The sequence below is a fragment of the Dreissena polymorpha genome, chromosome 4 (genome assembly GCF_020536995.1).
Source record: "Dreissena polymorpha isolate Duluth1 chromosome 4, UMN_Dpol_1.0, whole genome shotgun sequence".
Classification (NCBI taxonomy): domain Eukaryota; kingdom Metazoa; phylum Mollusca; class Bivalvia; order Myida; family Dreissenidae; genus Dreissena; species Dreissena polymorpha.
The window spans coordinates 55,916,724-55,939,354 of NC_068358.1; the positions used below are offsets into that span (position 1 = coordinate 55,916,724).

At 38.8% G+C, this 22,631-nt stretch overlaps 1 protein-coding gene across 1 annotated transcript in view; it reads left to right on the forward strand.

Annotated features, from left to right (window-relative positions):
- Positions 1-22,631, forward strand: part of LOC127877653 (transcription initiation factor TFIID subunit 1-like) — a 57,175-nt gene that overhangs the window by 21,525 nt on the left and 13,019 nt on the right. The window contains exons 12-33 of the mRNA XM_052423729.1: positions 355-452; positions 846-968; positions 1,451-1,522; positions 2,881-2,997; positions 3,987-4,160; positions 4,751-4,924; positions 5,788-5,978; positions 6,515-6,629; positions 7,604-7,745; positions 8,597-8,727; positions 9,442-9,522; positions 10,544-10,666; positions 14,210-14,356; positions 14,759-14,861; positions 15,821-15,917; positions 16,217-16,337; positions 17,223-17,339; positions 18,052-18,192; positions 18,433-18,488; positions 18,939-19,050; positions 19,869-20,080; positions 21,515-21,623. Coding sequence (XP_052279689.1) covers positions 355-452; positions 846-968; positions 1,451-1,522; positions 2,881-2,997; positions 3,987-4,160; positions 4,751-4,924; positions 5,788-5,978; positions 6,515-6,629; positions 7,604-7,745; positions 8,597-8,727; positions 9,442-9,522; positions 10,544-10,666; positions 14,210-14,356; positions 14,759-14,861; positions 15,821-15,917; positions 16,217-16,337; positions 17,223-17,339; positions 18,052-18,192; positions 18,433-18,488; positions 18,939-19,050; positions 19,869-20,080; positions 21,515-21,623 — 2,756 coding nt within the window. The remainder of the gene's footprint in view (positions 1-354; positions 453-845; positions 969-1,450; positions 1,523-2,880; positions 2,998-3,986; positions 4,161-4,750; positions 4,925-5,787; positions 5,979-6,514; positions 6,630-7,603; positions 7,746-8,596; positions 8,728-9,441; positions 9,523-10,543; positions 10,667-14,209; positions 14,357-14,758; positions 14,862-15,820; positions 15,918-16,216; positions 16,338-17,222; positions 17,340-18,051; positions 18,193-18,432; positions 18,489-18,938; positions 19,051-19,868; positions 20,081-21,514; positions 21,624-22,631) is intronic.

Genomic DNA, 22,631 nt, shown 5'->3' on the forward strand with positions numbered 1-22,631 from the left:
TTTTACGTGACTCACCCAGTCCTGTAAGCCAAAATGATCCATATAACAAAATAGTGTCTTTGTGTTGATGAACGAATCTGCACTAAAACTAAATTTAGATTCACATCATAAATCGAATCATTTCTGTTGTCAGTTGTCAAAACGAAGTACGGTTGATATTCAAATGCATTATTTTTCTCTTTCCGGGATATTGTTTTAGTATGTTGATGCTGCATGAACAAATATAAGTATATATGAAGTGAAAACACCTAAAATAAACAAGGGTTGCGATAGACACTTATAAACTGTAAGATGCCCATAATATCACTTTAAAGTACTGCTCATGTTGTACATGATATAACATCCTTATTGCAGATGATAAGCAGGACAGCAGCTGGTACTCCATCTTCCCCATTGAGAACCGGGAGCTGATCTATGGCAACTGGGAGGATGATATTATATGGGACGCAGAGGTAGGCAGATAGGAAATCACTATGATTTCATTTGCTCAATATGGCAATCAAATTATGTTTTGAGGAAAGCTTCATGTATCTTATGCTTGTACAAATGGTTGAGAGCATTTTCCATGTGAAAAAACTCCATAAAGGAAAATAAAAAACTGTCAATTTTATAGCCCCTTTATCTGTGTTTTTGAATAACCACTTTGGAAAACTGAATACAAGTACTTAAAACAAATTCTGACTTAGACATGTGACCTTTTCTATCCAATTCAAAAATGGCTATTTATAACTACTAGAATGCTATCAATGTGATTTGGAATCACTAATGGTACATAAGCTGTTTATCTGCATTGACCTAGTTGCTCAGAAATGCATTAATGACTGATGGTGTTGTTCATTTCACAGAACATGGACCATATTCCTGAGCCCAAGGTCCTCACCATTGACCCCAACGATGAGAACATCATCCTGAGTATACCTGAAGACAAGGATCCCAACACCACAGAAACACCCGCCAAGAAAGAGAAGGTCAGCAGCCGTGTGAACAAAATGTTTCCATGTCCTGAAGTTTTAATAGAAAATAGTTTACTTTTCTTAGTAAAAATGTATGTTAGACAATTTAACGCCCCCTTGGTGCAAAAAGGTACCATGTGATATTGAAATTAGAAGGCACATGATACCTTTTTGCAGCAATATAACAATACATTTTTCTTGTTGGTTGATTTATCACAAAGTTTATATTAATCATTCCAGGCTCAGTGTTTATTAATACTAGAACGGCTACTGTGGTGTTAATTAGTCATGTAAGTTAACATAGGTTGCTTATGTTTTCCCACCTGACGTTTCAAAGGAGGAGACTACAGGTTTTTGATCCGTCCATCCATCTGTCCTGCTGTCAATACAACATTGGAACGGTCCCATGCATATTGATTTAAGGTAACCACATCCAGTGTCCGTGTTGACATGTGTGTGATGATAACTCGTGCACGTCTGCCATGTTTGTGTTGCAGAGTGAGGTGAAGAAGTCTCGCATCCTGCTGGGGAAGGCTGGCATCATTAAGGATGATGATGAGGAAGAGGAGGTACACACAGACAACATTGGCGTATATATTATATGAGTCGTGTTCTGAGCTTAATGCATGTGCGTAAAGTTTCGTCCCAGATTAGCTTGTGCAGGCACAGGCTAATCTGGGACAACACTTTCCGCTTTTATGGTATTTTTAGTTTCAAGGAAGTCCCTCCTTACCGAAAATCAAGTTTAATCTGGGACGACACTTTACGCACATGCATTAAGCCCAGTTTTCTCAGAACGCGACTCATATAATAGAGAAAGACGGCTGTCCAGCTAGCGCAGTGGTTGGTACACTGGCTTCTCACCTAGGTAACCCGGGTTCGATGCCCGCTTACGGCAGCATGTGAGTTTGGTTGGCGGTTACCATACCGGACAGGTGGGGTTACCTTACCGGACAGGTGGTTACCATACCGGAAAGGTGAGTTTGGTTGGCAGTTACCATACCAGACAGGTGAGTTTGGTTGGCGGTTACCATACTGGAAAGGTGAGTTTGGTTGACGGTTACCATACTGGACAGGTGAGTTTGGTTGGCGGTTACCATACCGGACAGGTGAGTTTGGTTGGCGGTTACCATACTGGACAGGTGAGTTTGGTTGGCGGTTACCATACTGGACAGGTGAGTTTGGTTGGCGGTTACCATACTGGACAGGTGAGTTTGGTTGGCGGTTACCATACCGGACAGGTAGCGGTTACCATACCGGACAGGTGGCGGTTACCATACTGGACAGGTGGGGTTTTCTCAGGCTACTCTGGCTTCCCATTACAACACAAGACCACACCAAAATCGAAAAAATTTTCAGCAGCAACGAAATGGCTGGAAATTGCAGCTATAATTCAAAATTTGTCCCAAGTTTGGAGTCTAGTAAGTTAATTAGGAAGGCGTGCTGGGCACAATCCGGATCCACGCAAAATGTAGCCTCTGGCTCGGAAAGGACCGCATAATCTTTGAAATACACACTCACACATAACAGAGAACGAAAGACAGGTGGAGACACTGAAAAAAACCTCTGTGCTGAAAGAAGGAATTTGGGAGACATGAGGGAATTTGAACAAAGGAAAAGAGAATGAAATTAAAAATTGTATTACATATATACGCTCTGATAAAATAAAACAATATCATTTATTTTGTATGTAAGAAATTATAAGAACCCACAATACCCGCTAAAAATGAACCTTTAATTCCAAAACATGCAATTATACCATAATGCACAAGTTGTGATGGTATTCTGACAACAAATGTCAGGAAAATACAGAGTTTTTATGAAGGAAAATTTGTTGAAATATCAGGGAATTCTTCTTGATTATATCATTTGTTTTTCTGAAAGTCTTTACAAACTTCTAATGTTATATGTTGTGTCTGTATTGTAGCCGGCACAGCAGACTAACTCCAACATTGACCCGTACAACTGCTCCAATGATGAGTTCTACAATCCCAAGTTGATGGACTCTTCCCTCCGATCCAACATCGGTGTTAGTCTCATTCAGGTATGCTTATATTGAACACTTGTGGCAATGAGCCCTATCTGGCTTTAGTGTTTTATTAAGATTTATAGTAGACAGATTATGTCTAAAAGAAGGCGAGAAATGAAGTTTAAATTTGCTAAAGTTAAAAATAGGATCCAGTTTTTTGTCCCCTACCGGTTTGACCGGAGGGGACGTATGGTTTTCGCTCTGTGCGTCTGTGAGTCTGTCTGTCTGTCTGTCACATTTTTCTGGATCCTGCGATAACTTTAAAAGTTCTTCATATTTTTTCATGAAACTTGAAACATGGATAGATGGCAATATGGACATTATGCACGTCATTTCATTTTGTTCCTACGTCAAATATTCTGGTTGCTATGGCAACAAATAGACTAGAAATACTGCTGAAAATGGTAGTTTTCTGGATCCTGCGATAACTTTAAAAGTTCTTCATATTTTTTCATGAAACTTGAAACATGGATAGATGGCAATATGGACATTATGCACGTCATTTCATTTTGTTCCTACGTCAAAAATTCTGGTTGCTATGGAAACAAATATATGGAAAAAAAATCTGACAATGGTGGAATTTCTTATAATGGTGGAGCCGGTAGGGGACATATATTGCTTGGCAATAGTCTTGTTATTAATATTTTGGTCCTAAAAGAAGGGTTGTTTACCCCCTTCAAGTTCTTAATGAAAGTTTTAAGACAGTATGCAATTTTTCTGTGTATAGCCATGTTAAGTTCACAGTTTTGTGTGGTAGGTCTGTCACCAAATGTGACGAACTGGAGAAAAAAGCCCATAGTTGGTTTTTTGAATGGCACATTTCATATTATGCAAACATGCCTTAAGTGGATTGTTTATCATCAAATCATAATGAGCTTACCATAATTTGTGTATATGTTCTTATTTTAAAGTAGTGTTGGTTGGCACTCAAGATTTTGAAAGTAAAAGTTTACGAGAGCTCAGACCTTTAGAACTACACCCCCTTTTTGCCGGACTGTTTTCAGCATTCTACGCCAGCAGTAGAGCTGCAGCAGCCATTCTTCCCGACTTACATGAACGAGAACAAGCTGCGTACCTTCCACAGGAACCCGCTCAAGAAGTACTCTCACGGAACTATAGCCATCCCTGGTCCACACTGCATAGAGGCTCTCTTCAAAATCATCAAGCGGAAAGCTAGGGTACATTCCACACGCCATGCTAGGTCCTTGTCATGTTTTCAATGAGAGGTGATAATGATGCCTGCCATTTGACTGGAAGGCCCCAGGTTTAAGTGTGAAACTAAGTTCTGATTCTACATATAGAAGCTTGAGAGTGTCATTTTAAGACTTTGGCTTTGATTGCTATCAAGATGAAATAAAATGGTTTAACCGTAGGTAATTGATGTTTTGAAGAACAGATCATGAAGAAACAGTAATAAGAGATGTATCCATCGTTCAGACGTTAAGTAGCTTTTGAATACATTTAGTTAGTTGGAAACTAGTAAACATGTTTGTCATGTGTTAATGGAGACTTTTTCTTCATATAATTTTCTCTTAGACCATTTCAAAAGTAGAAATTAAAGATAAAGAAAAATACACACATATTTTTTATATTGTCAACACTCTTTCTGCTAGTTTAAGTACAGTTAAATGGTTTTATGCATTCATTTAAGACAAGTTTATTTACTACTAAAACCCTGTCAAGAATATTGCCTGTGCAAAAACCTGTCTGAATACTACATTGTTCATTTCCAACTGAAAAATTTCAAACCTTCTGTGGTCTCTTACAGCTACGTGATCAGGAGCGTCAGGCGTTTGGGGGCGGGGACATATTCTTCATGCGCACCCCCCATGACCTGTCCGGTATGGACGGGGACATGGTGCTATGCGAGTACTCGGAGGAGTTCCCTCCCCTTATGATGCAGATCGGCATGGCAACCAAGATCAAGAACTACTATAAGAGGGTCTGTGAGCCTCTATTTTGAGATTTGTTTGTGATTGTTATTTTATTTAAATATTGTTGTTTAACCCTTTACCTCTCAGATATGCATTTTGACATGCTTGTAGTACCTTTGAAAATCAAATGAAATTAAACACCTTTCTGACTAGATTCATGTTTTAAATTATCATTTACAAACCTTAGTTACTGATGAGCAGCGAACAGCATAAAATCTGAACAAACTGAGAGTTACTCGCTGGCTATTTTGGTGATATGTTGTTTGTATATATATGTTTTCACATTTCTGGGGGAAAGGGTTAAATCAATTTGTTAGTTATTGAATCTACTTAATGGTATTAACAGTGAAATTTGTGTAAACTTCTTGAATGAAAACAGTGATACTTTAACAATTAATTGAGTTTTGTAGTTGAATAGAAGACTGGTTGAAAGATGATTACCTGCACTTAAGATTTATTGTTAATTTCCAGATTATTTTCCATAGTAGATAAAGATTGAAAAGAAAGATCATCAAATATGCATATATTTCATTCCACTTTTAATGCTAGCAGTGAAAAAAATTAGCACAAGCCATGTAGAATTTTATTTCTTTCGTGAAATACTTTGAAACCAATATTGTTCATTGGAAACTAATTTTTATGGGTTTTTGTGGGTATTCTTGATCAGAAAATCAAATGTGCAATGAATGTTTGTGTCCAAAGTCTTGTATCAGCCTTTATTAAAAAACCTTCAAATTTAAGATTGAACAAAAATGACAGATTTAATTAATCCATGAAAGTTCACGTCAGCAAACATAAAATTATTTATAGTTAAAAATTTGGGTTTGCTTGGTCTTAATACTAATGCAGATGTTTTATTGATCATGTTCAGAAGCCCGGTAAGGACATGACAGTGCCCCAGTTTCAGTACGGGGAGATTGCCTATGCCCACACAACCCCGTTCCTGGGCACCCTACTGCCTGGCCAGTGTCAGCAGGCGGTGGAGAACAACATGTTCAGGGCCCCCATCTACAGGCACACCCTGCCACCATCGGACTTCCTCATCATCCGTAATAGAAACCAGTGAGTGGCAGGGCTTGTGACAGCATGTACTTATTGCTAAAAAGAATATTGAAGATTCATGTAATTTTATTTTCATTGAACAAGTTGTCCCATTCTACAAAGTCTAATTACATGATATAGCTTGTGCATCATTTGACTAATTGACTTGTGATAGATGTGTTCTGTCACTTCTTTGACTAATTGACTTATGATAAATGTGTTCTGTCACTTCTTTGATTAATTGACTTATGATAAATGTGTTCTGTCACTTCTTTCATTCATTATTACATGATCCTAATGTTTTTTTTATTTATGTGTTAAAAACAGATAAAACTACTTTTTTCTGATTTGTAATGAAATATTAAATGGTTTGGAAAACCATAATTAGAATTTCTATAGCCTGCACTGGAAAAAAGTTGTTGGATACTTTGTAAGGCATTATATTTAATGCTGTGAATTCTCTTTCCTGCAATATTTAAAATCATGCTACCCTGCAATCATTCAGCCCTTACCCCATAACATAAGATGGTCTAAGATGTCTGTTTACTTTGTTTTAGCTTATATATTCGAGAGGTTGAGACCATATTCTGTGTGGGTCAGCAGTGCCCATTGTACGAAGTTCCTGGACCAAACTCCAAGAGGGCAAATAACTTCATCAGAGATTTCTTACAGGTTTGCATTCAATGCTGTTAGTTTTTTAGTGATTTTATTATGCCCCCGGTAGGGTGGCATATAGCAGTTGAACTGTCCGTCAGTCAGTATGTCAGTATGTGTGTATGTCAGTCTGTCTGTCCGTTCGAAAAAAACTTTAACGTTGGCCATAACTTTTTCACTATTAAAAATAGCAACTTGATATTTGACATGCATGTGTATCTCATGGAGCTGAACGTTTTGAGTAGTGAAAGGTCAAGGTCATCCTTCAAGGTCAAATGTCAAATAAATGGCGTCTGTCCGTCCGAAAACTTTAACATTGGCCATAACTTTTTCAATATTGAAGATAGCAACTTGATATTTGGCATGCATGTACATCTCACGGAGCTGCACATGTTGAGTGGTAAAAGGTGAAGGTCAAGGTCAAATGTCAAATATATGGCGTCTGTCTGTCCTTAAACTTTAACATTGGCCATAACTTTTTCAATATTGAAGATAGCAACTTGATATTTTGCATGCATGTGTTTCTCATGAAGCTGCACATTTTGGGTGGTGGAAGTTCAAGGTCAAGGTCATCCTTCAAGGTCAAAGGTAAAAAAAATAAATAAAAAAATTTCAAAGCGGCATTCTCATGAAGCTGCACATTTTGAGTGGTGGAACTTCAAGGTCAAGGTCATCCTTCAAGGTCAAAGGTCAATTATTTTTTTTCAAAGCGGCGTTCTCATGAAGCTGCATATTTTGAGTGGTGGAAGTTCAAGGTCAAGGTCATCCTTCAAGGTCAAAGGTCAAACAAATTTTTTTTAATTTCAAAGCGGCACAATAGGGGGCATTGTGTTTCTGACGAACACATCTCTTGTTTTCTAATTTGTAAAGCTTAACAGTCCATTTATTGTTAATATAATTTCAACTTACCTGTTACTGCATCTTTAAAAGATAATTAAGTGAATGAAAATATGAGATATCTCACAGTTTCCTATTCAGTAGTTATATTGCAGGTGTTCATTTATCGGTTATTCTGGAAAAGCAAGGACAACCCTCGGCGGATCCGAATGGACGACATCCGTAAAGCGTTCCCGTCTCACTCTGAGAGCAGCATCAGAAAGAGGCTCAAGCTGTGTGCAGATTTTAAGCGAACAGGTATGTTGTCTTTGGCTACAGATATTTAATTTTAAAGGAGCCTATTTTATTCTCAATGAATTATTATTCCTTATGTAGCCTTGAGTCGCCTTTGTCTTATAGTACTATTTTGTATAAGGATGGTTTTCTTAATTTTTTTCATGTGTTGTTTGGATGCTTTTGATCCTCTAATCGTCTGATATTTGCAATACTTAAAGAATTGTTCAGTTTTTGACAAAACAACCATTTAACCGTTATCAACAAAATTGATAATTGTACGTGAGCTGCGTTTTGAGAAAACTGGGCTTAATGCAAGTGCTTGAAGTGTCATCTCAGGCTTATTTGGGACGACTTTTTCCGCTTTTATGTTGTTTTATGTCCCCCACCCCTAAAGTGGGGGACATATTGTTTTTGCCCTGTCCGTTGGTTTGTTTGTTTGTTTGTTTGCACCAACTTTAACATTTTGCAATAACTTTTGCAATATTGAAGATAGCAACTTCATATTTGGCATGCATGTGTATCTCATGGAGCTGCACATTTTGAGTGGTGATAGGTCAAGGTCAAGGTCATCCTTCAAGGTCAAAGGTAAAAAAAACAAATCCAAGGGAAGCAATAAGCTTTAATGGGAGATAATTATCTGAACCTGCCAAATGATAACAAAATATATATAAAAGCGGCCTAGTAGTTGACATAGTGTTTCTGACAAACACATTTCTTGTTTGTTTTAAGGAGGATAGTCTCTTCTTAGAGAAAATCAAGTATAGGGGAAAAGTGTCGCCAATCCTGCAGCTGCACAGGCTAATCAGGGACAACACCTAATGCATATGCATTAAGCCCAGTTTTCCCAGAACAAGTTCATTCATTTATTGTAGGTATGGACTCTAACTGGTGGGTGCTGAAGCCAGACTTCCGACTGAAGACTGAAGAGGAAATGAGGAACATGGTGTCCCCGGAGCAGTGCTGCTCCTACTACAGCATGCTGGCAGCTGAACAGAGGCTCAAGGTGGGCTCTCAAACTATGAACTAACACTTGTCCTTGGTTGATATTTTGGCTGTTGACAAAATTTACAAATCCATGAATTTAACATCCAAGGATCATACCTCATTTTATTAATCAATGAAATTTAATTTCATCAAAAATAAATGAAACAATGGTTATTTCAATATGCTGTTCCTGCAGGTACTACAAATTTATTACCTTTTCTATTTACTTATAGTCTTAAACTATGTTATTGTTAAATCCATTATTTTCATGGACTTCTCATCTTAGCTCTTTTGTGCTCCAACCATTACGCAAATTTATTATCACTGTGAATATTTGCAGACGAACAATTAGTCAGCTTATTGTGAAACCACCTTATTGTGTGAGGTACAAATATAGCATGATTTCAATGACAGTCATAATTGGGCGATGTCTAATTTGTACAATATCAACTACAAAAATAATCTAACAAAATATGCAAATATGTATTGATGTAACTGCCAATAAGGCAAAATATCAGTGCAACTCCTTACAATGACAGTTTTGTTGTTTTTTCTGTCAGAATAGAATCAGGTTTTAAGCTGTTTAAGATTGTAGGATGCAGGCTTTGTCTTTTAAACACTTAAACTGCATTTTTGATGTTAATCTTGTTACCTGTTTAATGTTGTAGGACACAGACTTTCTCTTGTAAACACTTTTTTGACATTTACCTAGTTACCCTCTGTCATGTTGTAGGATGCAGGCTACGGAGAAAAGTCTCTGTTTGCTCCAGATGAGGACAATGAGGAGGAAACTCAGATGAAGATTGAAGACGAGGTAAGTGGCTAGTGTGCTACTGCTTGTACAGTCCCATCAGCCATGTTGCACATATGTGTCTTGTTCTGATAAAACTGGGCATAATACATGTGCGTGAAGTGTCGTCCCAGATTAGCCTGTGCAGTCCGCACAGGCAAATCAGGGACGACACTTTCCGCCTAAATTTGATTTTCGGTAAGGAGGGACTTCCTTGAAACTAAAAATACCATTAAAGCGGAAAGTGTCGTCCCTGATTAGCCTGTGCGGACTGCACAGGCTAATCTGGGACGACACTTTACGCACATGAATTAAGCCCAGTTTTCTCAGAACAAGACAAATATGCTAAGATAATGTGGGACATGCACCTGTCCTGGTTGTCCCATTACCATTGATATTTGTATTGCAAACATTCACAAGAACTGCTTTCTAGGATTGAGAAATACAGGAAACTAAAGGTATATATGCTAAGAATTATTTGAGCTATCATTTTCTTTCACTGTTCCAGTATATATTTGTAGCATATTCACAAATGTTAGAATTAGTATATTGCTTTTTCTTACATCATACAGAAATGATTATGTATGTCTACTTGCCTTGTCCTGTAGAGACAGTGTTTACTTCCATATTAGGTGAGAATCGGTTCATTTCCAGTCAGTAAGGTTTAATGGTTGTCATGGAAGTAAACAATATGATTCCATTAAATACAGTATAGCTAAGTAAACTGATGTTATGTCTTGCTGGGAGGAAAATGGCAATCAAAAGTTATTTCATGGTTATATACAGACCCTTAGAAATGTCGTAAAGTGTAATACAGTTTTGTTGTGCTCTCACTCTGCTCGGAACCAGTATTCCTTTACTGCATCTGTAGTACATTTCTCAGGGTTAGTATTAAGCTGTGTAAATAACAATCTATCTTTAATAGTGTGAAACTCTATTAAAAAATCATAGGATCAAATGTGTCTTTTCAGAATACATGGTTATCACTATTGCTCTGTCAATACATGTGCATGCTAGCCTCATGCTCAGTTATTGTTGTTATCAGGTGCGCACTGCTCCCTGGAACACCACCCGTGCCTACATCTCTGCCATGAAAGGCAAGTGCCTCCTGGACCTCAATGGAGTGGCAGACCCCACAGGGGTAGGGCAGGGATTCTCCTACATCAAGGTATGGCATCTCATTATCAGTCATGATTGGAGACTTGTTGGGTTAGCATTTTTGCAAACCAGCTTGCTGTAAAAAATTGTGTGTACACAGATCCACAAATGGCATATGAGTTGTTTATTTTTTGAGATGCAGCTATAAATGTTATATTTTTTATTGCAGAGCTTTAAATAAGGTGTATAAAAGCTAAGATATACCTTCAATTTAACTAAAAAATAATGATTTGAAGAGATACGTAAAGAGATGCATTGGAAACATAAAAAAGTCGTAATCAACATTTGATTACATGTGTAACTGTACATGTAAAATAAACCAATTTTTGAAGGTCTTTATCACAAACATGTTGTATTTAACAGATGGTGCCATAAATTAATTGTTTTGTCTTATAAGACTCAATCTTTTTCTTTTTATATGGTACTTTATTTATCCAGCATCATATTCCATCAATTATGGTGAACATCTAACACACATCACCCTTTTCATATCAGACTATAGTCCTGTAAAGCGGACGGTCTGAGGACCAGCCTGATCGTCCGGTTTTCAGAGAGTTCCGATTTACAAAGAGTATGCATATTGCCGAAATAAACATTGTATGCATAGTGTACAAAATCATATAAGAGTAAAACAAACCATTTACATTTACATGTACTATGTGATAACTGTTCTCATGTAATGTTATTATTAAAAAAATGTGCTGTTATTCGATTAACAGCAAAAAACATTCCATACCGACTTGGCAATGAATGAATTTGCAGACAGATGGATGGATACTGAATGGTCATATTTCTCACAGTTGTATCTGACAAACAAACACACAACTATTTAAGCGATTAAAACATGGCTATAAGTTCTTTTAAACTATCCGAGAAGATCACAAGAAAGTGAAAGTTGCAACGGCATGCATTAATTTTGTAATTAAATTGTTTAACATGAGCTTATAAAAACGATCGCGTCAATCACTTTTTGGTGTCTATGATAGACATTCACAGTTTGTTTAACATTATTTAATCGGACTTCAATACAGCGGAAACGACTTGACACCTTTACGGTATGTTTAATCCAATTATCGATAATTGCGCGAGCGGAATGTGTGACACCGCACGCGCGGTGCTGACTAGGTATTGTTTTTTACACGCCTTGGGCGTCCTGAGAATTTGGACAGTCCGGTGTACTCATTGTATTTTACGTTGAAAACGACGAAATTCAATGAGATATCCGTTTGTTTTCCGGTTTTGAGAGAGTTCGGTTTATTCAACATTTTTAAACAAAGAAAAAGGAGGGGAAAGTAAGGGACTGGCCCGATTGTTTGAAATCGGGAGAGTTCCGGTATTCCGAGAGTCTGGTATTGACAGAGTGTACTGTATTTGCAATTGCAAAATATTTGTTATACCCCCACTTAATGAAGTTTAGGTTAGGCTACATGATGGCTAGGCCAAGTTCAAACATGGGCCTTGCCGGGTCAAAAACTAGGTCAAGGGGTCACTTAGTGCATTTTAAACATCCAGCATGTTGTCCGCTCTCTAATTCAAGTAGTTTTCATCAGAGCTTCACCAAACTTGGTCAGAAGTTGTATCTAGATGATGCCTAGGCCAAGATTGAACATAGGTCATGGCAGGTATAAAACTAGGTCATGGGGGTCACTTAGTGTGTTTAAAACATTGAGCATGGTGTCCGCTCTCTAATTATGCCCCCCTTGGAAGAAGAGGGGGTATATTGCTTTGCTCATGTCAGTCGGTCGGTAGGTCGGTCGGTCGGTCCGTCCACCAGGTGGTTGTCAGACGATAACTCAAGAACGCTTGGGCCTAGGATCATGAAACTTCATAGGTACATTGATCATGACTTGCAGATGGCCCCTATTGATTTTGAGGTCACTAGGTCAAAGGTCAAGGTCACGGTGACCCGAAATAGTAAAATGGCTCTGGATTACTCAAGAACGCATACGCCTAGGATCATGAAACTTCATGGGTAGATTGATCATGACTCGCAGATGACCCCTATTGATTTTGAGGTCACTAGGTCAAAGGTCAAGGTCACGGTGACCCGAAATAGTAAAATGGTTTCCGGATGATAACTCAAGAACGCATACGCCTAGGATCATGAAACTTCATGGGTAGATTGATCATGACTCGCAGATGACCCCTATTGATTTTGAGGTCACTAGGTCAAAGGTCAAGGTCACGGTGACCCGAAATTGTAAAATGATTTTCGGATGATAATTCAAGAACGCATATGCCTAGGATCATGAAACTTTATAGGTAGATTGATCATGACTCGCAGTTGACCCCTATTGATTTTCAGGTCACTACGTCAAAGGTCAAGGTCACGGTGACCCGAAATAGTAAAATGGTTTTCGGATGATAACTCAAGAACGCATATGCCTAGGATCATGAAACTTCATAGGTAGATTGATCATGACTCGCAGATGACCCCCTATTGATTTTGAGGTCACAAGGTCAAAGGTCAAAGTCACGGTGACCCGAAATAGTAAAATGATTTTTGGATGATAACTCAAGAACGCTTTTGCCTAGGATCATGACACTTCATAGGTACATTGATCGTGACTTGCAGATGACCTCTATTGATTTTCAGGTCACTAGGTCAAAGGTCAAGGTCACAGTGACAAAAGTCGTATTCACACAATGGCTGCCAGTACAACGGACTTCCCAAATGAGGGACATGCATGTTTTACAAACAGCCCTTGTTAAAGTAGTTTTCATCCAATCTTCACCTAACTTGGTCAGAAGTTGTATCTAGATGATGTCTAGGTCAAGTTCAAATATTGGTCATGCCGGGTCAAAAACTAGGTCAGGGGGTCACTTAGTATTTTTTACACATTCAGCATGGTGTCTGCTCTCTTATTCAAGTAGTTTTCATCCGATCTTCACCACACTTGGTCAGAAGTTGTATCTAGATGATGTGTAGGTCATGTTCGAACATGGGCCATGCAGGGTCAAAAACACGGTCACTTAGTGCGGTTTAAACATTGAGCATGGTGTCCGCTGTTTTTTGTGAAGACAACATGCAAAATATTCTGTGTCAATGCGGCATGTGGGGTATTCGTCACGTCTGTGACAAAGCTCTAGTTAAGAATTTAAATCAGGGAGGAAAATAAGAATTGCCGTAAAAGTTATCTGGATCCCTGGTTTTGTATATTCTTTCAGTGGCCTTTTAGGCATTTTATATGAAAAGCCTTTAAAATAAATAACATTCCGGCTAGATTATATTTGCCCACACAGCACACCACACACATTAAAGACAACCCAGGAGACATTAAACATAGCACAATGGTGGAGGTCACTAGGGTAATCAGTATTTTCTGAGTAATCGACAGATCTCAAGCAAGTGGCCATGTTCAAAATCTTTTCAAAGAAACGAAACACTGGTTCTTCCCAGATTAAAGACTCAAATGTGTCTGTAGGAGCCTTTGACTTTTGCTGAAATATATCTGAATATGTATTAACTAAAAAAGGTTTAAAGATGTTACAACAATTTGACCAAATAAATGCATGCATATCAATTTTGATGACCACTTTTACCCCCCACCAGGTGCCAAACAAGCCCCAGCCCCGAGATGAGGGTAAGGACAACACCCCTCAGAAGAAGACAGTCACAGGCACAGACGCTGACCTCCGTAAACTCTACCTGAAGGACGCCAAGCAGCTCCTGCGCAAGTTTGGGGTGCCAGAGCATGAGGTATGTAACCAGTGTGAGTCGAGTTCTGGGAAAACTGGGCTTAATGCATGTGAATAAGAGTGTCATCACAGATTAGCATTTGCAGTCCGTACAGGCTTATCAGGGACAACACTTTCTCTGCTTTTATGGAATTTTTTGTTTAAAGGAAGTATTTTTTTAACGAAAATACAGCTAAGGCAGAAAGTGTTGTCCCTGATTAGCCTGTGCAGGCAACTCTAAACTTTTAGACAATTTTCCCAGAACGAGAATGAAATGTGTTATCAGACCCTATGCTCACTCCTTCATTTACTTAAATATGTGTAGTAGGTTCAAAATTTAGTGAAAGAAAAAAACAAAGTGTTCCCAGCTTTAAGACACTTTATGTATGACTCTGTCATTGTAGCAATTGTGCGTGTGTTTCAGATAAAGAAGCTGTCTCGGTGGGAGGTTATAGACGTGGTCCGCACCATGTCAACGGAGCAGGCCAAGGCAGCAGCGGCCCAGGAGCAGGGCAATGAGGGAGGAGGTTAGCCTCTGATCTTGTGTCTATTGTAGACATGGCCTGGGATTTTGCTGGGAGGGGGGGGGGGTCTGGGGCGGCACCCATTTTCTTATTGAAAAACTGAGCTTAAAGAGGAGAAATGACATCTCTTTTTGAAACCAGTAAATTCCTTTATTTATCAAATTTAGTACATAAATTCTTACTTTAATGCTTAAATACTTAAATGATATCATATGGAAATTTTGGATTAACACAAAATGAAGAAGTAAAATTATGCATGGAATAAGGTTATATATTTTTCAATGCATTATAGATATTTTATCAAGGCAATGGAATTCTACTCTGAAAACATAACAGTCCTTCAGTCACCAAATGTATATATTTATGCCCCCCTTTGAAGAAGAGGGAGTATATTGTTTTGCACATGTTGGTCGGTCGGTCAGTCGGTCGGTCGAACCGTTCACCAGATGGTTTTCGTATGATAACTCAAGAACGCTTAGGCCTAGGATAATGAAACTTCATAGGTACATTGATCATGACTGGCAGATGACCCCTATTGATTTTCAGGTCACTAGGTCAAAGGTCAAGGTCACAGTGACTCGAAATAGTTTAATGGTTTCCGGATGATAACTCAAGAATGCTTACACCTAGGATCATGAAACTTCATAGGTACATTGATCATGACTGGCAGATGACCCCTATAAATTTTCAGTACACTAGGTCAAAGGTCAAGGTCACAGTGACTCAAAACAGTAAAATGGTTTCCTGATGATAACTCAAGAATAATTAGGCCTAGGATCTTGAAACTTCATAGGAACATTGATCATGACTGGCAGATGACCCCTATTGATTTTCAGGTCACTAGGTCTAAGGTCAAGGTCGCATTGACAAAAAACGTATGCCACTACAACTGACAGCCCATATTGGGGGCATGCATGTTTTACAAACAGCCCTTGTTAAAAGTAAATCCTAATGTTATTCAGGTTGGAACAAGTTTGCTCGAGGCAATAGATTTTCTGTGGCTGAGCACCAGGAAAGATACAAAGAAGAGTGTCAGCGACTGTTTGACCTTCAAAACAGGTAGTGTTTTCAGCAATGCTCAAATTAAATGTATTTAACTACAGCTTCTTTGAAATATTTTACATATTTTTCTATTTGCTGAGTACACTATGTACAGAACTATAGTGGAACATTTTCAGAGTCATTATTGGTTAAATGTTTCTTTTTATATTTTGCCAAATTGAAGTGAAAATATAAGGCAATCACAAATCCATGTAAATCCATGTATGTACATAAATATAAATGTCATATGATTACAAAATGTAAAATCCACAAATATTATTTGATTTTACGTGATGTTTGTATGGTATTGTGACCAGGATTCTGTCCTCGACGGAGCACCTGTCTACGGACGAGGGATCTAGCTCGGAGGACTCTGAGTTTGATGAAATAGGCAAGAACCTGGAGAGCATGTTATCCAGCAAGAAGTCAACATCTCAGGTGGGTCATTTGAGCCTTGTTCTGGAAAAACAGGACTTAATGTATGTGCGTAAAGTGTCGTCCCAGATTAAGCTGCGCAGTTCGCACAGGCTATTCAGGAACAACACTTTCCACCTTTAGGGATTCTTAGCTCACCTGAGCACAACGTGCTCATGGGTTGTGCTCATGGTGAGCTTTTGTCATCGCCTTTTGTCCGTCGTCAACATTTGCCTTGTTCACTCTCTAGAGGCCACATTTATTGTCCAATCTTCATGAAATTTGGTCAGAAGATTGGTTTCAATGATATCTTGGATGAGTTCGAAAATGGTGACATTTGCTTGAAAAACATGGCTGCCAAGGGGCAGGGCATTTTTCCTTATATGGCTATTGTAAAACCCTGTTAACACTCTAGAGGCCACATTTATTTTCCAATCTTCGTGAAACTTGGTCAGAAGATTTATCCCAATAATATCTTGTTATCTCAGGTGAGCGACTTTGGGCCTTTCAGGCCCTCTTGTTTGGTTTTGAAGGAAGTACAAAATTTGGCGTGGGTGGAAAGAGTCATTCTTGATTAGCCTTTGCTGGTTGCACACGCTAATCAGAGGCAGATGTTAATGCACATGCATTAAGTCCAGCCCTCAGGAAGTTTCTTTGATTAACCAGCTTTTAAATGAGTGTATGAGTTTATTTTTTAGCATCAAAAGAGTGATTTTCTGGTCAATAACTGTTTTCATTTTGCAATTAGTCCTGTCAAGGTTAAGGTCCCTGTTACTAAAAATAGTGAAACAACTTATTTTCAATAATAGTTTGAAATGAGGCATTGCATACAAATTGTGTTTGTACATAGCTTAAAGGCTGACATAATTTGGGATTTACATTAACCACAACTGTGGATCTGTGTTACAGATCCAGATGGAGCGGGAGGAAGCTGAGAGGCGGGAGCTGCAGAGGATGATCATGGACGGAAAACAGGACAAAATGAAAAAGGACATCAAGCCGGAGGAGGACCCCATGGCTAGTGTGGTGTGTAATCTGTACTGTTGGATGTGAAAACCGCATGTCTAGTGTGGTGTGTAGCCTCTATTGTGGGGTGGGTGGACCCCAAGGCTAGTGTGTTGTGTAGCCTGTATTGTGGGATATTGCCTTTACTGTGGGTTCAGCCAATACTATTTAAGAATGGACCCATTAAAAATGTTGTGCATAGCCTTTACTGTGAGGATTGAGGAACCCATTGCAAATGTGAATTATGGCCTTCACTGTAGTGTGTAGCATGCACTGAGGATGTAGCTTGTTCTTTGGGTAGGGAGGACCCCCATAATCAGTGTGGTGCGTCAACGGTACTTTGGGTTTCATGACAGGATATTTCTTAATGATTTCAATTATAATATTATAAATGTGTATTCATGTCATTTTTAGGATAGTTTACGTGTTGTTGTTTATGTAACTTCAAAAGCCCTTAATACATTCAATCTGAAAAATAGTTTACATTTATTACATAGTTTAAGGAAATAAAAAATGATATTTTACTAATAAATACAGATTTTTAGTGGATTTGCAAATATGACATTGACACCATGATATTCATCTCCATCATAATTGCTATTTTCTGATTAATTATGATTTGGTTATGAGCTTGTGTTTTTTTTTAAATTATGATTTGGTTATAAGCTAGTGTTTTTTTTATTTATGATTTGGTTATAAGCTTGTACACAGAGATCATTTCTCTCCCATGTAGGCTGGTAAGAAGCTGAAGATCACTCGTACATTCATAGATGACAACGGGAAGGAGTACACTCGTGTCGAGTGGGTCCTTAAGCCTGCAGTCATTGATGCCTATGTGCGCATACAGAAAACCAAGGATCCCAACTTCATGCAAGTTTGCTATGGAATCTGTTACTGATGCTTACAATGTCTCCTTCAGTCGCTCCATATAAATTTGCATCATGTTATATTTATCTCTGTTTTAAGAAAGTTATGAAGCTTAAAAAATAATCTTTAATTGTTTATTGTAAATGGAAACTGCAAACATGTTCATGTTCCTTTTTCTTATTTTGAGATGTTTTGACAATTCTTGCTATTCTTTGCTTTATCATTGCTGTGCTGTATTTTCAGAAAGCAGTTTGCAACAATGGATGACAATGTCAAAGAAGAAATGAGAAGAGAGAGGAGAAGGTATGTTTGTGACTAGTATTCCACATGATCTTATGTGATTTAAGATTTAATAGAAACATGTCTGCAATTTATAATCAAATCAGGGCTTGCACATGTTTATCTTGCTCATTCATTTAAGATTTCAAATAACAACACAGGGTCCAACCTTCATTAGACTATTGTGTTTTGTAGGAAGAATTAGTTTATTGTATAGAAAATTGTGGAAAAAAAATACACAAAGACAATGGTTATGTATGAGATGCATTCTGGCAAAACTGGGCTTAATGCATGTGCATAAAGTGTCATACCATATAAACCTGTGTAGACTAGATTTTCATTTAAAAGAGGCTTTTAAACAAAAAATTACGTAAAAGTGGAAAGTGTCGTCCCTGATAAGCCTGTGTTGATTGCACAGGCTTATCTGGGACAACATTTTACGCACATGCCTTAAGTCCAGTGTTCCTGTATCAGACTGCAGGAGCAGCTGCGCCGTATCAAGAGGAACGAGGAGAGGGAGAAGAGTGCCCCTATCATGTCGGAGAGCAAGCGCAAGAAGAAGGAGGCTCAACTCCTCAAATCTAAGGTGACTGGCAATCATATAGATCAGATGAGAGCAAATTGTGTCGTTTACATAATGACTGGTTTAAGTTTTGCTTTCTGTCTTGGTAACAGAATGTTAAGGGGAAAAAAATCAACAACTCAAAAAAGGCAAAATAATCAACACACGTTTGGTGACTGATTCATTACTGCAGCGACAAATGTCATCAAATGTTGGCCAATGTTTTAATTGTAGCTGCATGAGTTATCCTCCTTTTTGTAATCAGCCAATATTGTGAGAGAAAATGTATTTACCAATAATTATTGAAAATATTAAATCAGCCAATATTGAGAGAGAAAATGTATTTACCAATAATTATTTAATCATTAAATGTACCGTGCACACATTCCCTATCACAGATTAGCGAACATTGGCTGCCCTGTCATGTGTGCACAACTTTGACAAGATTTAATTATGAGGCCATTTTCAAGTTGGAGAACTTTCAGATGAATAAATGATAGGTATGAAATTATATGTTGGGAATGAAAAAAACAAACACTTTGAATGATCTGGTAATTGAAATTAAAAGCTTCGATAAAGACTCAAATATTTTATATGAAATATGATGAGAGACAATCTGGAGTTTTAAATAGCATTAACTTAACTGGGAATTTGACTTAACTTTCTTACATGTAACAAAGTTCAGCTGTAAATAGTTTCTCAAATCTATGTCTGTTGACTTATATTTAATGTAATGTTTAAGGTTAGTGTATCATGATTTCTGTTGTCATAAGTCAGCTGTCTTTATCCCCAATCTCCATATTGCAAATGTTTTCTTTATTGCCAATGTTTTTTTTTTTCAGATGAAGTGTGGAGCGTGTGGTCAGACAGGCCACATGCGCACCAACAAGGAGTGCCCCAAGTTCAGCCTGGGCGGGGGGCGAGTGACAGAGGCGCCGGTGAAGGTCGCCATGACTGATGAGGAGGTCACGGCTCACGGTGACACTCTGCAGGACCACGGGCTGGTGGATGTGGTCGGCACCAAACTGAAACTGAGCAAGAGTCTCCTCGAACAGTATGTGCTTATAGTGCTACGTTCTGGGGATCATGGCTGGCTGGGTTGAGTTTGTAGAGCTGCGGGTCTAGTAGAGGTTTTAGATCTATGCCATGCTATGGTCTGGGGATCATGGCTGGCTGGGTTGAGTTTGTAGAGCTGCAGGTCTGGTAGAGTTTTTAGATCTATGCCGTGATATGGTCTGGAGATCATGGCTGGCTGGGTTGAGTTTGTACAGCTGCGGGTCTGGTAGAGGTTTTAGATCTATGCCATGATATGGTCTGGGGATCATGGCTGGCTGGGTTGAGTTTGTAGAGCTGCAGGTCTGGTAGAGTTTTTAGATCTATGCCATGATATGGTCTGGAGATCATGGCTGGCTGGGTTGAGTTTGTAGAGCTGCAGGTCTGGTAGAGTTTTTAGATCTATGCCATGATATGGTCTGGAGATCATGGCTGGCTGGGTTGAGTTTGTAAAGCTAGTGTCCGGTAGAGTTTTTAGATCTATGCCATGATATGGTCTGGGGATCATGGCTGGCTGGGTTGAGTTTGTAGAGCTGCGGGTCCGGTAGAGTTATTAGATCTATGCCATGATATGGTCTGGAGATCATGGCTGGCTGGGTTGAGTTTGTAGAGCTGCAGGTCTGGTAGTGTTTGTAGATCTATGCCATGATATGGTCTGGGAATCATGACTGGCTGGGTTGAGTTTGTAGAGCTGCAGGTCCGGTAGAGTTATTAGATCTATGCCATGATATGGTCTGGAGATCATGGCTGGCTGGGTCGAGTTTGTAGAGCTAGTGTCTGGTAGTGTTTTTAGATCTATGCCATGATATGGTCTGGGGATCATGGCTGGCTGGGTTGAGTTTGTAGAGCTGCGGGTCTGGTAGAGTTTTTAGATCTATGCCATGATATGGTCTTGGAATCATAGCTGGCTGGGTTGAGTTTGTAGAGCTGCAGGTCTGGTAGAGTTTTTAGATCTATGCCATGATATGGTCTGGGGATCATGGCTGGCTGGGTTGAGTTTGTAGAGCTGCGGGTCTGGTAGTGTTTTTAGATCTATGCCATGATATGGTCTGGGAATCATGACTGGCTGGGTTAAGTTTGTAGAGCTGCAGGTCTGGTAGAGTTTTTAGATCAATGCCATGATATGGTCTGGGAATCATGGCTGGCTGGGTTAAGTTTGTAGAGCTAGTGTCTGGGGATCTATATTCAAACTCTGAACAAAGCTATGATCATTATTTAGAAACTGTGATGAAGGTTAATGATTTATGGGGTTAGGGCTGATATTTTTAATCTCTATTCCGATAACTGGCAGTATTGTTCAGTGCAGTGTTAATGGATAGAGTGTTTGCAAGATTAGCATCACTACATGTTTGTAACCTCCGGATTATAAAGTATGCAAATGTTCGTCCATATTATGCATGGAACTGTTTCTATTGAGACCATGGTTGTTTTACAGTGCGGAACAGATCAAGAGGAAGTCTCTGGTGCTAAAGTTCCCCAAACAGGCCATGGAAAACAAGAAAAGGAAGAAAGCAGGCTCTACTATACACTGTGATTATCTGAAGGTGAGGCATAACTGCTTGTGGAGACACAATTGCTTGGTGACACAAATGCATGTTCAGACACCTGGCTTGGTGACACAAATGTGTATCTAGACAAAATTGCTTGGTGACACAAATCTGTGAAGAGACACAATTTCTTGGTGACAAATGCTTGATGAGACAAAATTTATTGGTGACACAAATCTGTGATGAGACAAAATTGATTGGTTACACAAATCTGTGATAAGACAAAATGCTTTGATGGCCACAGTTGGTTGGCCACACACAAATGCTTGTGGATACACAAATGCTTGGTGATATATAAGCAAGTCATGCTTGATCAGATACAGTGACACTGTTTTTAACCAGGTTTTTAACCAGGTTTTCCGAAGGAAAAAACTGGTTATTAGATTGGCGAATGCGGGCGGGCTGGCGGGCGGGCGGAACAAGCTTGTCCGGGCCATAACTATGTCGTTCATTGTCAGATTTTAAAATCATTTGGCACATTTGTTCACCATCATTGGACGGTGTGTCGCGCGAAATAATTACGTCGATATCTCCAAGGTCAAGGTCACACTTTGAGTTCAAAGGTCAAAAATGGCCATAAATGAGCTTGTCCTGGCCATAACTATGTCATTCATTGTGAGATTTTAAAATCATTTGGTACATTTGTTCACCATCATGGGACGGTGTGTCGCACGAAAGAATCACGTCAATATCTCCAATGTCAAGGTCGCCACGACTAAAAATAGATTTTTAAAAAAAACAAACTTACAAAGGGGGTTAATTTTGTTTGTTCATTTCAAAAGTTCAGTTTGAGTTTTCTCCCTTTATCAGATTTTTTTTTTCACAATGATAACCTGGTTTTGTGACAATTTTGTCCCTTGTTATTAATAGGACCATGTTGAACTGCCCACATATTATACAGATATAGTATTTTATTTTTATGCCCCTTTCGAAGAAGAGGGGGTATATTGCTTTGCTCATGTCGGTCTGTCGGTCGGTCTGTCGGTCCGTCTGTCCGTCCACCAG